The sequence below is a fragment of the Protomyctophum bolini genome, assembly GCF_963924005.1.
Source record: "Protomyctophum bolini genome assembly, chromosome: 13".
Lineage (NCBI taxonomy): Eukaryota > Metazoa > Chordata > Actinopteri > Myctophiformes > Myctophidae > Protomyctophum > Protomyctophum bolini.
The window spans coordinates 39,405,828-39,421,440 of record NC_137874.1 but is presented as its reverse complement, the minus strand read 5'-3'; the positions used below and the strand labels follow the sequence as shown (position 1 = coordinate 39,421,440).

General features: G+C 46.1%; 1 protein-coding gene across 1 annotated transcript in view; it reads left to right on the top strand.

The window, feature by feature from the left end:
- LOC308327671 (ephrin type-B receptor 4a-like) overlaps positions 1–15,613 on the top strand; it is a gene marked incomplete at its 3' end in the record, with an annotated part of 125,149 nt that overhangs the window by 87,605 nt on the left and 21,931 nt on the right. Inside the window, exons 7-13 of the mRNA XM_080781196.1 lie at positions 467–865; positions 1,418–1,542; positions 4,553–4,718; positions 7,672–7,771; positions 12,158–12,228; positions 12,911–13,024; positions 14,440–14,687. Of these exons, the coding sequence (XP_080637322.1) occupies positions 467–865; positions 1,418–1,542; positions 4,553–4,718; positions 7,672–7,771; positions 12,158–12,228; positions 12,911–13,024; positions 14,440–14,687 (1,223 nt within the window). The remainder of the gene's footprint in view (positions 1–466; positions 866–1,417; positions 1,543–4,552; positions 4,719–7,671; positions 7,772–12,157; positions 12,229–12,910; positions 13,025–14,439; positions 14,688–15,613) is intronic.

Genomic DNA, 15,613 nt, shown 5'->3' with positions numbered 1-15,613 from the left:
CTAAATTATTTTCGCTCCTATGCTACCAACATGTGGAACGCCCTACCAACAGTCATTAAGACATGTTAATCCCTTGACTCCTTCAAAACCGCTCTCAAAGGGCACCTACGGATGGCTGCAATTCGAAACTGGCCTCTGTAAAATCTGAATCCTCCCCCTTTCCCCTCACTGTATATGTATCTTTTCCCTTTTTGCTTCCTATATGATGAATTCCTGTTCTGTTTTTTTAACTACATAGAAGTGTCTATTTGTATGTCTCTAAATGTTTTGATGAATTGAACAATGTGGACCCTGTTGTAAACAAGTGTAACGCTTAATTGGGTCGTCCACTCACAGTTAACAGTTTTTGTATTGAGTTTGTGCTTGAAATGTACTGTAATTCTACAAACTGTTAATAAATATTTCAATCAATCAATCAAAAACCCCCTCCCTCTCTCTCCCTCTCCCTCCCTCCCTCTCTCTCCAGGACCCCCCTCGGCCCCCCGCAGCATCGTGCCTCAGATCAACGACTCCACGCTGACCCTCCAGTGGAACGAGCCTCTGGACAACGGCGGACGTCCCGACGTGAGCTACGCCATCGCCTGCTCGCTGTGCGGCTCCTCCTCCTCCTCCGCCTCCTCCTCCTCCTCCTCCTCCTCCTCGACCTCCTCCTCCACCAGCAGGGGGAGCTCTCCCTGCTCGCCGTGCGGCGACAGCGTGAGCTACCGGCCGGCGCAGCGCGGGCTGACGGAGCGCCGCGTGGAGATCTGGGGGCTGCTGCCCCACACCACCTACACATTCTCTGTCCAGACGCTCAACGGGGTGTCCCCCATCAGCGGCAAGGCCCCGGCCAGTGACAACGTCAACATCACCACCAGCCACAACGGTGAGCGCTGATTCCATAATAATGCTGTGTGTGTGTGTATGTGCGTGCGGTGATTCCATGATAATGCTGTGTGTGTGTATGTGCGTGCGGTGATTCCATGATAATGCTGTGTGTGTATGTGCGTGCGGTGATTCCATGATAATCCTGTGTATGCGTATACATGTGCGTGCAGTGATTCCATAATAATGCTGTGTGTGTGTATGTGCCTGCGGTGATTCCATGATAATCCTGTGTGTGCGTATACATGTGCGTGCAGTGATTCCATAATAATGCTGTGTGTGTGTGTGTGTGTATGTGCGTGCGGTGAATCCATAATAATGCTGTGTATGTGCGTGTGGTGATTCCATAATAATGCTGTGTGTGTGTGTGTGTGTGTGTGTGTGTGTGTGTGTGTGTGTGTGTGTGTGTGTGTGTGTGTGTGTGTGTGTGTGTGTGTGTGTGTGTGTGTGTGTGTGTGTGTGTGTGTGTGTGTGTGTGTGTGTGTGTGTGTGTGTGTGTGTGTGTGTGTGTGTGTGTGTGTGTGTGTGTGTGTGTGTGTGTGTGCGTGCACAGTTCCAGCTCTGATGTCTGTGATCAGGAAGAGCGTGTCAACGGAGAGCAGCCTGACGCTGCACTGGTCCGTCCCGACCCAACCCCACTACACCGTGTTGAAGTACCAGCTGAAGTACTGTGAAAAGGTACTATATAGACCCACTACACCGTGCTGAAGTACCAGCTGAAGTACTGTGAAAAGGTACTATATAGACCCACTACACCGTGTTGAAGTACCAGCTGAAGTACTGTGAAAAGGTACTATATAGACCCACTACACCGTGTTGAAGTACCAGCTGAAGTACTGTGAAAAGGTACTATATAGACCCACTACACCGTGTTGAAGTACCAGCTGAAGTACTGTGAAAAGGTACCACATATTATACTCACCATGTACCCTAGTACCACTACACCGTGCTGAAGTACCAGCAGAAGTACTGTGAAAAGGTACCACATATTATACTCACCATGTACCCTAGTACCACTACACCGTGCTGAAGTACCAGCTGAAGTACTGTGAAAAGGTACCATAAATTATACACACCAATGAAACCATGTACTCTAGTTACCAGCTCAGATACTGTGAAAAGGTCACCGTGACCATGTACTGTAGTAGTAGTAGTAGTAGTAGTAGTACTAGGCATGTAACGATATATCGTATATCGATATGAATCCCGACGATATGAATTGATTTATTGAAATAAATAAAATCATATCGTGATAGGAATCGTATCGTGAGTTGAGTGAATCGTTACATGCCTAAGTAGTCCCGGCTACAGATACTGTGAGGAGGACTGTACAGTATGTACACCATGTCCTCACACTGTCACAAAGTCCTCTAGCTTATATTTTATTCATTTTTTCGAAATAAATCAAAAATAAATCTTCAAGCTCACAATGCACTTGGGTCTTTGGTGGTGCAGTCGCTGAAGTGCTTTCTCAATACCACAGAGATCGGGGGGTTCGAATCCACCGTGGTGTGCAATGCGCTCTGCGCGGACACAAGGGACGCGATTCCCTCCTGTGTGTTCGGGACTAAATCGAGGAGGAAAACTGGGGTAAAAAAAAACAACCAATACAACTAATCATGGCGTTGTGACGTGTTGTGACCTTGTGTAGATCATTGAATAGATCTCAAACAGACACTGATCCGATCTTAAGTATTTCAAATAGTTGTTTTTTTGTGGACAAAAGCTATAGATTTCAGTCAAAACATGTATCAGCTATACGGTAGTGGGTGTGCGGTGGTAAAGATGTCCTCACGCATGCTGTCACAAGTCCTCAAGGTTATTTTCCATTCATGTTATCCGTGACAGCTTTCCGATGGCAAAACGCCTCTGTCTCGGGACATAATTGGCTTCAGCTGCGTTATGGATCGTCGTCTCTACTCCAGACGACCAAAGCAGAAGAGAAAAAAACAGCGGTTTATTTATCTCAATCTGTTGACTGTAATGTGTTGCCGCTCTTATTGTAATTAATTGTGTACAACCCGCAAATCAAGGAGTGTTCTGTCGTTCACGGTGAATTCTACATCCTCATTATGGTTGGAATCGAGCTGTTAATTCATGTTCATGACACCTGTCTGCCTGCCTGTGTCTGTCTGTCGTGTCTGTCGCTCTGTCTGTCTGTCGGTCTGTCGTGTCTGTCGGTCTGTCTGTCCGTCTGTCCCGGGCATAACTCGAGTGTCGCACAACCTCAGACGTGTCGTGTGTGTCCCCTCCCGTACGAGTTCCGACCTGAAGGGTGGAGCGGGAGGAGGGAGGTTGGTGCATTGCAGTGCCCAGTGGCAACTCCATCGGACCGACCGTTTTTGGGGGAGCGTGGGTGTGTGGTCAGCGGGCTCCCTGATTGGGTGGGTGGTCAGTGGGCTCCCTGATTGGCAGGTTTCTAGATCCCGAGTGGCATCGTGTGAGAAGATGATGGGCTTATCGTCTGTGTCGGTCGGATCAACCTCATTACGTCCAAAACCTTTACTGTTTTTTATTAAATGGATCCCCCGTTAGCTGAAAACCTTTACTGTTGGTTATTAAATGGATCCCCCGTTAGCTGAAAACCTTTACTGTTGGTTATTAAATGGATCCCCCATTAGCTGAAAACCTTTACTGTTGGTTATTAAATGGATCCCCCGTTAGCTGAAAACCTTTACTGTTGGTTATTAAATGGATCCCCCGTTAGCTGAAAACCTTTACTGTTGGTTATTAAATGGATCCCCCGTTAGCTGAAAACCTTTACTGTTGGTTATTAAATGGATCCCCCGTTAGCTGAAAACCTTTACTGTTGGTTATTAAATGGATCCCCCGTTAGCTGAAAACCTTTACTGTTGGTTATGAAATGGATCCCCCGTTAGCTGAAAACCTTTACTGTTGGTTATGAAATGGATCCCCCGTTAGCTGAAAACCTTTACTGTTGGTTATGAAATGGATCCCCCGTTAGCTGAAAACCTTTACTGTTGGTTATTAAATGGATCCCCCGTTAGCTGAAAACCTTTACTGTTGGTTATGAAATGGATCCCCCGTTAGCTGAAAACCTTTACTGTTGGTTATGAAATGGATCCCCCGTTAGCTGAAAACCTTTACTGTTGGTTATTAAATGGATCCCCCGTTAGCTGAAAACCTTTACTGTTGGTTATTAAATGGATCCCCCGTTAGCTGAAAACCTTTACTGTTGGTTATGAAATGGACCCCCCCCCCCAATAAGGTCCTTAAGAAGATGCATACAAAATAAAATAAAAACGTGAAAATACATAATTGCATGAATTCCAATGCATTCTATACGAAATTAAACGTGACATAAGATTCCAGTCATGTGGCCACAGCTGTGACAAGCATGTGTTTAAAGCTTAAAGCATACTTTATTTAATTTATTTTGTGTGATATTAATGTGGGATGGTAACAAGTTCCAGAATGATATTGAATTGATCGATAAATAGCAGTTACTGTTTTACAAATTATAATTCAAAAGCATCAAAAGAAGCTCCACTTTTCGAGAATATGGATCTTCCACTGTTGATGCCTGTTTCGTGGGACGCTGACGTTGGTATACAAGCTTGTAGATCTGCAAAGAAAAAAATATCTTGAAACTGTGCCGCAAATCTTTGAATATATATTCTTTCAGAGCAAACGTTTTTAACTCTAATCTTTGCTTGTTGTCCAACAGGACCGTGTGAGCGAGGAGCAGTGCCGGTACCGGGAGAGCGACCAGAACCAGGTGGTTCTGACGGACCTGCGCCGGGCCACCCAGTACGAGGTCCAGGTCAGGGCGCGCACCGTGGCCGGGTACGGAAGCTTCAGCTCCGCCGCCATCTTCCGCACGCTGCCCGATGGTGAGTCTCCTGGACTGTTGTTTTAGGGCAGCTAATTTTAGTTTTAACCCATTCTGACCTGAGATCAGATTCATACGAGGTTTCCACTGGACACACAATTCAATTCAATTCAATTCAAAGGGCTTTATTGGCATGAGAAAACATACGTTTACATTGCCAAAGCCAAAGCAGACACACACTGGTCTGATTAACCCAGTCTGACCTGAGATCAGATTCTAAAAATGTCAGTCGTTCTTTGATTTTTCAAAAATAGCAGACCTACAAGCTCGTAGCGTGCCCAGAATGGGTTAATCCTAGTCTCTTGAATAGTTTAGTCACCTGGAATGTTTTAGTGTTAGTCTATAGTTTTAGTCGACTAAATATCATAATATTTTAGTCGACTGAATCTACAGGTGATTTAGTCGAACAAAATTGTATTTTGGCGGTGTCTTGATGTCGTCGTAATGATTTTTTCCAGATCTTCAAGCTAACGATGCGTCGCGTTGGGAGCTTGTAGATCTGCTGTTTTCAGCATGCAACCAAGTGTAAAATGACTTATACTGGGATCTCCTGTCCACTAGTAGGAGTATATAATCGTCAGTATATTTAGTCTTAGTTTTGGTCATCATAGCTTAGTTTTCATGTATAGTTTCCATGTAGTTTTCGTCAGTGACAAAAGGTAGTTTTTCGCACAGACACATCTCTCTGTTTTTACTAAACCACCGTTTCGGTGGTGACCTCTTCACCGAAACACTGGACTATATGAACATAGGCCTTTACAGGGCTGACCTGAGCCAAAGATGTTTGAGAACCAGCGCGATAGCAGTCGGAGACAATATTCTAGATGTGGTGATGGTCGTGCCTTAATGTACATGATGATATCATGGGGAGAAGTACACACACACGGGTGTTGAGGTACTGTATAGTTCAACAAGTATACGTTATAGACACACATGAGTGGTGAGGTATACTGTAGTTCTGTTGCCAATGAGCACACGTGGCCTCAGAGCATATAGTTTCAGTTTACTGTATACTGTAGCTGCTGCAAGGACAAGCTGAACCATAACAAGACAGGCTGTAACATAACCCATTCTGACCTGAGATCAGATTCTATAAAATGTCTGTTTGAAAATGACAAGTTTTCTGAAAAAGCTATGTTTCTATGTCAGTCGTTCTTCGATTTTTCAAAAATAGCAGATCTACAAGCTCTTAGCGCGCCACTCGGTGGCGCGCTATGAGCTTGTAGATCTGCTGTTTTTCAATAGCTATAAAGCATAACGTAATGCTAACACCAAAAGGGGGTTCCCGCCCAGAATGGGATAAACAATAGATCATGGGCCTACGCTACAGCAGAGACACGCTGGCTCCGGAAGCTTCCAAATACCATGTGGAAGAAGAAGGGATGGAGCCTGGAGCAGCTCCTCTGAGAGTTTAACCTAATCCATTTAGACCATTCTGCAAATGCCTTCCAAATCCTGACCGTTTTCTGAAAAGAACTCATGTTTCTGTGTCAGTGCCGGTGCTCAACCTTTCTCATGCCAAGGACCGCCAGAATTATGTGTATTTGGCCACCGACCCCCATCTGAAAATATGTTGTTCCAGGGACCCCCCCACCCCCAGAAGCAAAGTATTGAGTTGAAAATGTTCTGCTCTGATTTTTTTTTTCACGAGAAAACGAAAATCTATTGAATGTTAAAAGTTCAGGTTTTTTTTTGGGTGCAATTGAGCTCAGAAATCCTAAGAAAAATTACAAAAACTATTTGCTTGTTGACTGAAGGGAAATGCATAATTTAGAAGCAAAGTATTGAGTTGAAAATGTTCTGCTCTGAAAGAATATTCATTCAAAGATTTGCGCCACATTTTCACGAGAAAAACGAAAATCTATTGAATGTTAAAAGTTCAGGGTTGTTCTGGGTGCAATTGGGCTCAGAAAACCTAAGAAAAAATGTCTTTGCTTGTTGACTGAAGGGAAATGATGCACAATTTCCTAGTAAATGCGACTTGCGGTCTCAGCTCTCAACCACATGAGAGCTGGTGGCGTGTTTGTTTTTTAAGTGGATCGGCGCAGGGAAAAAAAGGATCATGATTATGTGCACACTTCATTTAATCCATGCCAGTACCGGCGCATATTTTATTTATTTAATGTTATTTACAGGAGGAGACGAACTTTCCCTCTCAGCTGTGTAGAAGCTGCTCCTCCTCCAAAAATAAATAACTTTTAATTTACCTTTCACAAATTCATCCCTTTCATCAGAAGTTTTTATTTATTTCTTTAAATTTGCCACAGTCCTGAAAGGACTGAAAGGATGTGCTTTCTGTGTAACCGACCTTGTATTGAGTGAATCGACTCTAGAAATGTGTTTTATTCTTTCATACGTGCGTTCAGCTTTCAGCAATGTGAATGTACGTCATCTCTTCTTAACCCATTCTGACCTGAGATCAGATTCATACGAGGTTTCCACCGGACACTCACTGGTCTGATGAACCCATTCTGACCTGAGATCAGATTCTAAAAATGTCAGTCGTTTTTCGATTTTTCAAAAATAGCAGACCTACAAGCTCGTAGCGCGCCACTCGGTGGCGCGCTATGAGCTTGTAGATCTGCTATTTTTCAATAGCTAAAGCATAACATGATGCTAACACCAAAACGGGTTCCCGTTCAGAATGGGTTAAAACCTTGAAATGTACCATCAATGCTTTTTTCATCATCACCTCCAATTCACCTCCAATTCAAAGGGCTTTATTGACATGAGAGAACATACGTTTACATTTCCAAAGGACTGTACATTTGAAAGTCAGAATCTTCAAATGGATCAATTTCTAGGTACCAAGATCACTGGATGCAGGTATAGTGCAGGAATATACACAATGATTAGTCCTTTAGGGTGGTTGTGTTCCGTTTGATATCCTTCTCCTATCACAGCAACTCACGAATCTCTCTCTCTCTCTCTCTCTCTCTCTCTCTCTCTCTCAGGACACGACTCGCCCACCCAGCTGTTGATCACAGGGGTGCTCATCGCGGTGGGAACACTGGTGCTCATCTCCATCATCTGCCTGGCCGTCTACTGCATGAGGTGAGAGCCACAGGACCCTTAGCCTCGATACCCAGGCTTTCATTTCGTCTGCGCGAAAAATGAAAGCCTGGAGGAATGCATTGGCTGCCTTGGTCTAGAAGTGGGAGTCAACGCTTCCGGGTGGGCGTCGCTCCAAATGATGTGACGTAGCGCTTCACTAGGTGGGAGAGGAGTGGTCAGGGCTGACGGACAGATCGGTGAGATCCAATCAGGGCGTGCGCAAATCTCAGCCGCGACCCACCCCTATAGAGCGCAGCAGTCCCGCCCCCTTTCAGAAAAGCGAGTGGCCCAGGAAATGAAACCCCAATGCATTTTTCCATCAGCACTTCGAATATAATTTATTTAAAGACGGTTACGCCGCGGACAAAGCCAATTCGGATCATGACAAATCATGACAATGAACACAATGTTTTGGGACGATCAAATAATTTATAAGACGAAAAACAAAACAAATAGTGTTGTCTCCTGCCTTTATTTTATTCTTTCTAATGATTTGATCGTCCCAAAACATTGTGTTCATTGTCATGATTTGTCATGATCCGAATTGGCTTTGTCCGCGGCGTAACCGTCTTTAAATAAATTATATTCGAAGTGCAGATGGAAAAATGCATTGGGGTTTCATTTCCTGGGCCACTCGCTTTTCTGAAAGGGGGCGGGACTGCTGCGCTCTATAGACCAGAAACTTAACACGTTCAGGCTACAGGACCCTAAACCCCTAAAACCCTACCCCTAAACCTTACCCCTACGCCTAACCATAGCCCATCTTCCTGGCCATCTACCGCATGAGAGGTGAGAACAACAGGACCCGATAGAGAGACTGCTAGAAGGATTGAGAGAAAGAGAAAAGACTGATAGAACGACAGGACCAGAGAAAAGACCTGTGTGAACTGTGGCGTGAGCAGCGCCCACTGTATTCATACCGGCCACATATATCGTCATTCAGTGCCCCATAACAAACATCATAGACCCCGTTAGACTTGGCTGGCGACACTTTGTGTGACGAAGTGTTGTAAACAAAACGCCAATAGAACTTGGCAGATCTATACAAGCCACATGACGTGATCTTTTCAAACGCCATGCGTTGTCGGGGGCTAGCGCACACCACCCCCCCCCACCACCACCCCCCCCCCCCTCCCTTTTGATGCTTTCCGTGTGACGCTGCTGCCGTGGTATACGATCATAGAAGTTTAGTCATTATTAGTTTTTACCCCGAAAACCAAAAACCCACAAAGAATGACGACTAGAATGAGGACAGAAAACAGAGAAAGAAAGAGAGACGAACAGACGGATTTGAGAAGGAAAGACCGTATAGTCTGAGAGGAAAAACAGGAAACACACAGAAGGCTAATAACAAAATGTGGTCCTCTCTGTACATATTGCTTGTTCAAATCAAATGGAGAGAGGAGGAGGAGGAGGTAGAGTCCCTTATTCGTGCCAATTATTTTCTCTCTCTTTTTCTTTTTGTTTGGGGGGTGGGGGGGTAGTGGGGGGGCTGGTGGCTGTTCAGACACAAAAGCCGTGTAGTACAGTACATACAATACATGAGAGCCTTTTGTTTTTTCTGCTTACGCAGCAGCCAGAAATGATTCCTCTATGTGTGCTCGTTAAGATGTGCGTTTCCTTTTCAGGCCCTCATTGTTTTCAGTCTAACCCGTTTTGGGCGGAAACCTCCTTTTGGTTGTTTTAACTATAAGCATTATGTTATACTTTAGCTATTGAAAAAATAGCAGATCTACAAGCTCGTAGCGCGCCACCGAGTGGCGCGCTACGAGCTTGTAGGTCTGCTATTTTTTTGAAAAATCGTGAAAACGCGGCACAAATCTTTGAATATAATATTATTTCAGAAGACTTTTCCTTTTCGGGCCTAAAGGGGCTAAAACTCACATGGTACGCCAGCGAGTACCCCCGCACGACCCACCTCACGGGAGAAAGTGAGAGAGGGGGCGAGAGACATAGAGATGTGTAGAGAGAGGGAGAGGTGAGAGAGAGGTAGAGAGACATAGAGGTAGAGAGAGAGAGGTAGAGGGCAGAGAGACAGGATGCAGGCCGTCCCAACCCTGTTTCCACACAGGACAGGAGAACAATAGCTGTGACCTTGTGACACACATGCACGCGCACACACATGCACACACACGTGCACACGAACATGAGCAACACACACACAAATGTGAGCAACACACACACGCGCACACACACACATGAGACACACACACACACACACACACACACACACACACACACACACACACGAACATGAGCGACACACATACACAGTAGAGACACGCTACACAGTCTCTCTCTCTCTCTCTCTCTCTCTCTCTCTCTCTCGCCCTGGCACATGCACGCGCCCGCCAACCAGCAGCACAGACACACACCGGCCCAGATCTGCCACTGGCACAGGGCGGGGCGTGGGAGGCTATTTCTGGGGCCGTGCGAGGAAGGAGAGAGAGAGAGAGAGAGAGAAAGGATTGGGTGGGGGGGGGGGAGAGAGAGAGACAGGATGGGGGGGAGAAAGAGAGAGACAGAGGATCAGCGAGAGAGAGGGAGAGAGGGGGAGAGAGAGAGAGAGGGAGAGAGAGAGAGAGAAGATGGGGAGAGAGAGAGAGAGATGCAGATGAGGGCAGTGTAGGTTCCAGTAGCCACAGGCAGGCAGCAGGCAGCCAGACAAATGAGACTGGAGCCCCCCCCCCTCCCCCGGTGTGTGTGTGTGTGTGTGTGTGTGTGTGTGTGTGTGTGTGTGTGGACATCATGCCCCCCCCCCCTGTGTGTGTGTGTGTGTGTGTGTGTGTGTGTGTGTGTGGACATCATGCCCCCCCCCAGTGGGGGGGCTGTAGATCTGGCTGCCCAGAGACCCCGTTCTGGTGTCTGGTTTGGATCCAGACAGATGTTCGTTCTGTAGTCTTTGGAGACATTGTTGCGGTTCATTGTTGCAGCCCAATGTGTCCCCATTTGGAAATTTGGACTTCACAATTATTACACAATGATTGACTATCATCGCAATTATGTTTGATTATGATCGCAATTATGTTTGTGCGATGAACTATTTCCGCTATTTTGACATTTTGAAAGAAGTAAATATTAAACATGTCAGTGGTTTTCTTTGTATATTTTTTAATTATTTCAAGTTCTTTGTCATATTCTGCACTGTGCAATTTGTGATTAGGAAGCTTCAAAGGCAAACAGAAATACTGATTGTAACGCAGATCAAAGGGAAAACTAAACCACTAAATTGTTAATCAATTGTTTGTGGGACAATTCATTGTCAACTCGCTTTGTGTGCCCTTTCAACATTTTCAAAATAGTGACCCAGCTAGGGTGCCCAATGTTATTTTTGACATTTTATTTATTTTTTATACAAAATCACCAAAAAAAAAAGGGGGCACGGTGGCACAGTTGGTAGTGCTGTCGCCTCACAGCTAGAAGGTCCTGGGTTCGATTCCCGCTCGGGACGCTGTGGGTGCTGGCGGCGTGTTTCCTCCTCTGCGTCATCAGTGCCCATACCCGAAGGCAGGGTTGGCGAAAGGGCCTTTCTGTGTGGAGTTTGCATGTTCTCCCCGTGTCCCCTAAAGGGTAGGTACCCTCACAAAAAACATGCAGTAATCCTGGTCACTAAACTGCCTCCCCCGATGGAGGGGAAAGGAACTGGTTGGAATAACGTGTTCCTTCCACGCGCTACGACGTCCAACCAGGGAAACTCCCCCCTGTCAGGTGTAAAGGAGCAACTTGGACACTCAGGCATGAAGGAAGCATGAGTTCAAGTCCGTTGGTCTCCCCTTGTCCCCCATATATGGGGACTAGGTTGGTGGAGGGTGTGTAGAGCCCAGGATCACATTAGATGATTGACACAGGGGTGAAAAATGGGTTACAAATTCGTGGGATAAAAAAAATATAAAAAAACAAAATCACCAAAAATATGTTTCGTTGCTGTTGGGAGGAAACTAGCATGGTCGTCAAGTTACGTGTGTGACCAATCCAAGGTATTTTCTGCCCGGAATGTGTTGCATTATTTAATTTATGATGTGGAAGAATTGCACTGCGGTGAGAAAATAAATACGTCTATAGGGAGGGAGTCGCCGTTATTAAAATTGTGCAGAAGTTTGGATTTGAGTCAGCCTGACGATGGAGTTCCGTGACTGAGCGCATCCCCCTTTTTAATAAGAAATTATGTTTTTTTTTCCCCAGACGTGGCAAAGCGATGCTCGTATATCAGCCATAACCAGATCCTCTCCCGTCACCGACTTAGTATAAGCATAAGTCGCACTGGGTAATCGCATCAGCTAAATGTGTTCCCTCTCTCCTCTCCTCTCCTCTCCTCTCCTCTCCTCTCCTCTCCTCTCCTCTCCTCTCCCCTCCCCTCCCCTCCCCTCTCCTCTCTCCTATCTACAGAAGGCAGACCAGAGTGAAGGACCCAGAGATGGCTGACAAGAACAGCCAGTACCTGGTTGGCTCTTCGTTAGGTAAATGATGGGAAACACAGTGTTCTTATCTTCTGACCTGGCTCCATTGTGTTCTATCTTCTGACCTGGCTCCCGCCATCAATGCACCCCTTGTGCTTTTTTTAAGTGTATAAGTGAGTGACAAACAAAGGCCCTTCTCCTTCGGTCCTGATCCTTCAGTTCACTCATGTGAGCCAAGACGACATGCTGTCTCTTCACTCCAAACGTTTGACTGTTTTGTATTCCTTTCTGCCTGCCCCGTTCTCACAGAAGTACTGTGCTTATAATTTTGAGTTTTTTCTTTTCACTTTACTGGAGTATTGCCAGTTTGCAGTTCTGTTAAAGGAGAATTCCATGCTAGAAGGATTTCTTAGCTTTATTTGTAGTTGTTACGTCCGCACCAAAGAGGGCCAGGTGTTATTTTGTGCAAAAGCGCATTATTGGCTATTTCCCCTAATATAAGCCCTCAATGAATTGAATTGAATGGGGCATTGGGGTGTTGTGCTAATTCGCTTATTTCCATCGAAATAAACTAATACAACTACAAATAAAGGTATAAGAAAGCCTTCTTCTAGCATGGAGGAATTCTCCTTTAAGTACTATAAAGAAACCTCAAAGTGAGTAGTGTTTTTCCACGGCTCTGGGTCGTCTTCTCATGCCAACTCCTCTCCCCTTCCTTTCCCATGATCCTTTTTGTCCTCAGGGGTCAAGGTCTACATCGACCCGTTCACCTACGAGGACCCCAACGAGGCCGTGCGAGAGTTTGCCAAGGAAATCGACGTTTCCTGCGTCAAGATTGAAGAGGTTATCGGCGCTGGTGAGACACGGAACCTTAACCCCCTCCTCCTCCTCCTCCTCCTCCTCCTCCTCGCCTCTCTGTAGCGTGTGTGTGTATGTTTTAGCGATTAACCCGTTTGGACCTGAAGATGATATTTTACGAAGGCCTTCTAAATCATGACACATTTCTGGAAAAAGCCTATGTTTCTGTCATGTCATTTTCATGTCGAGGACCCCCAAAAATATATGTAATTGGCCGCCGACCCCCCATCTGAAAATATGTTGTTCCAGGGACTCCTCCTCCCTGAAGCAAAGATTTGAGTTTAAAAACGTTCGCTCTGAAAGAATATATATATTCGAAGATTTGCGCCACGGTTTCACGATTTTTCAAAAATGGCAGACCTATACAAGCTTGTAGATCTGCTATTTTTCGACAGATAAAGTTTAAAATAATGTTTTTAAAGTGGTTAAAAGTAGGGTGACACCGACGCGGCCTCAGGTCTAAATGGGTTAATAATAGCTAAGTGACGAACGCCATGTATTCGCTTATCAGAGTATATAGCGTGGAATTGCATCATCGCAAACCCCCCCCCCCCCGCGTCCCGTGCGTGCGTGGGAAATCGCACCTCTCACGCTCTCAACCAAAAGGGGAATGCCCGGCCGAATCTTATCCATTGGAGATATTACAATACCGTACTCTATTTTAGTTGTGTAACTTGTGTATATGCTGTGCTGCTGATTAATACGCTTAAAACTTCATTATCAGACTTTGTGTATATATATATCGTTGCTGGCGGGCAGAAACCTCCCCCAGCTCCATATTTCAACGTTTTATGTTGCTTCTCCCGTGCGTGGGAAGTCATCCCTCTCACGCTCATCCGAAGGGGAAAGACTCCCCTCTTTGACCAAAGGGGAGATATTAGAATTCTGGGCGACGGGCCCACATGGCCAGCTGTTTGACATCCGTGTCTTGTCTGTGTGTGTTACAGAAGAGTCTGCTTAAACCGTGTCTCTAACAGGAGAATTTGACTAAACTGTAGGGCCCCCTATCTAACAGGAGAGTTTGACTAAACTGTAGGGCCCCTATCTAACAGGAGAGTTTGACTAAAGTTTAGTTAAAGCTATAGGGGGCACTACAGTTTAGTTACTAAATTGTAGGGCCCCCTGCCTAAGAAGCAAAGATTTGAGTTAAAAACGTGCACTCTGAAAGAATATAATATTCAAAGATTTGCGACACATTTTCACGATGAAAAAATAATAGCAGTTCTACAAGCTCGTAGAGCGGCACTTGGTGCCACGCTATGAGTTTGTAGATGTGCTATTTTTCAATAGCTGAAGCATAAGATAATGCTTTAAAACACCAAACACCGCCCCGAACCATGGATTAAACAGTGGCGTCCCTGTCTAACGGGAGAGTGTTTGGTTAAACCTGTGCCCCCCCCCCATCCCCAACAGGAGAGTTCGGCGAGGTGTGCCGCGGGCGTCTGAAGATCCCCGGTAAGAAGGAGAACTACGTGGCCATCAAGACGCTGAAGGGCGGCTACACGGACAAGCAGCGCCGGGACTTCCTGTCGGAGGCGTCCATCATGGGCCAGTTCCACCACCCCAACATCATCCACCTGGAGGGCATCATCACGGCCTCCTGCCCCGTCATGATCCTCACAGAGTACATGGAGAACGGAGCTCTGGACAGCTTCCTGAGGGTACGTTCACACTATACCACCATACACACACTAACCCTAAACCATGGAGAACGGAGCTCTGGACAGCTTCCTGAGGGTACGTTCACACTACACCACCATACACACACTACACCACCACACACACACTACACCACCATACACACACACTAACCCTAAACCATGGAGAACGGAGCCCTGGACAGCTTCCTCAGGGTACGTTCACACTACACCACCATACACACACACTAACCCTAAACCATGGAGAACGGAGCGCTGGACAGCTTCCTCAGGGTACGTTCACACTACACCACCATACACACACACTAACCCTAAACCATGGAGAACGGAGCGCTGGACAGCTTCCTGAGGGTACGTTCACACTACACCACCATACACACACACTACACCACGATACACACACACTACACCACCATACACACACACTACACCACGATACACACACACTACACCACCATACACACACACACACACACACACACACACACACACACTACACCACCATACACACACACTAACCCTAAACCATGGAGAACGAGGCCCTGGACAGCTTCCTCAGGGTACGTTCACACTACACCACGATGCACACACACTACACCACCATACACACACACTAACCCTAAACCATGGAGAACGGAGCCCTGGACAGCTTCCTCAGGGTACGTACACACTACGCCATGACACTCACACACTAACCCTAAACCATGGAGAACGGAGCTCTGGACAGCTTCCTCAGGGTACGTTCACACTACACCACCATACACACACACACACACACACACACACACACACACACACATACATACACACACACACACACACACTAGGGCTTTAAGCAATCCCACTGCGTGAAGAGAGGAGTTAACAGGGTTAATTATGGGCACTGACTAGATTTGCCCATAAACCTCAAGTTTAGCCTCAAGTTTAGC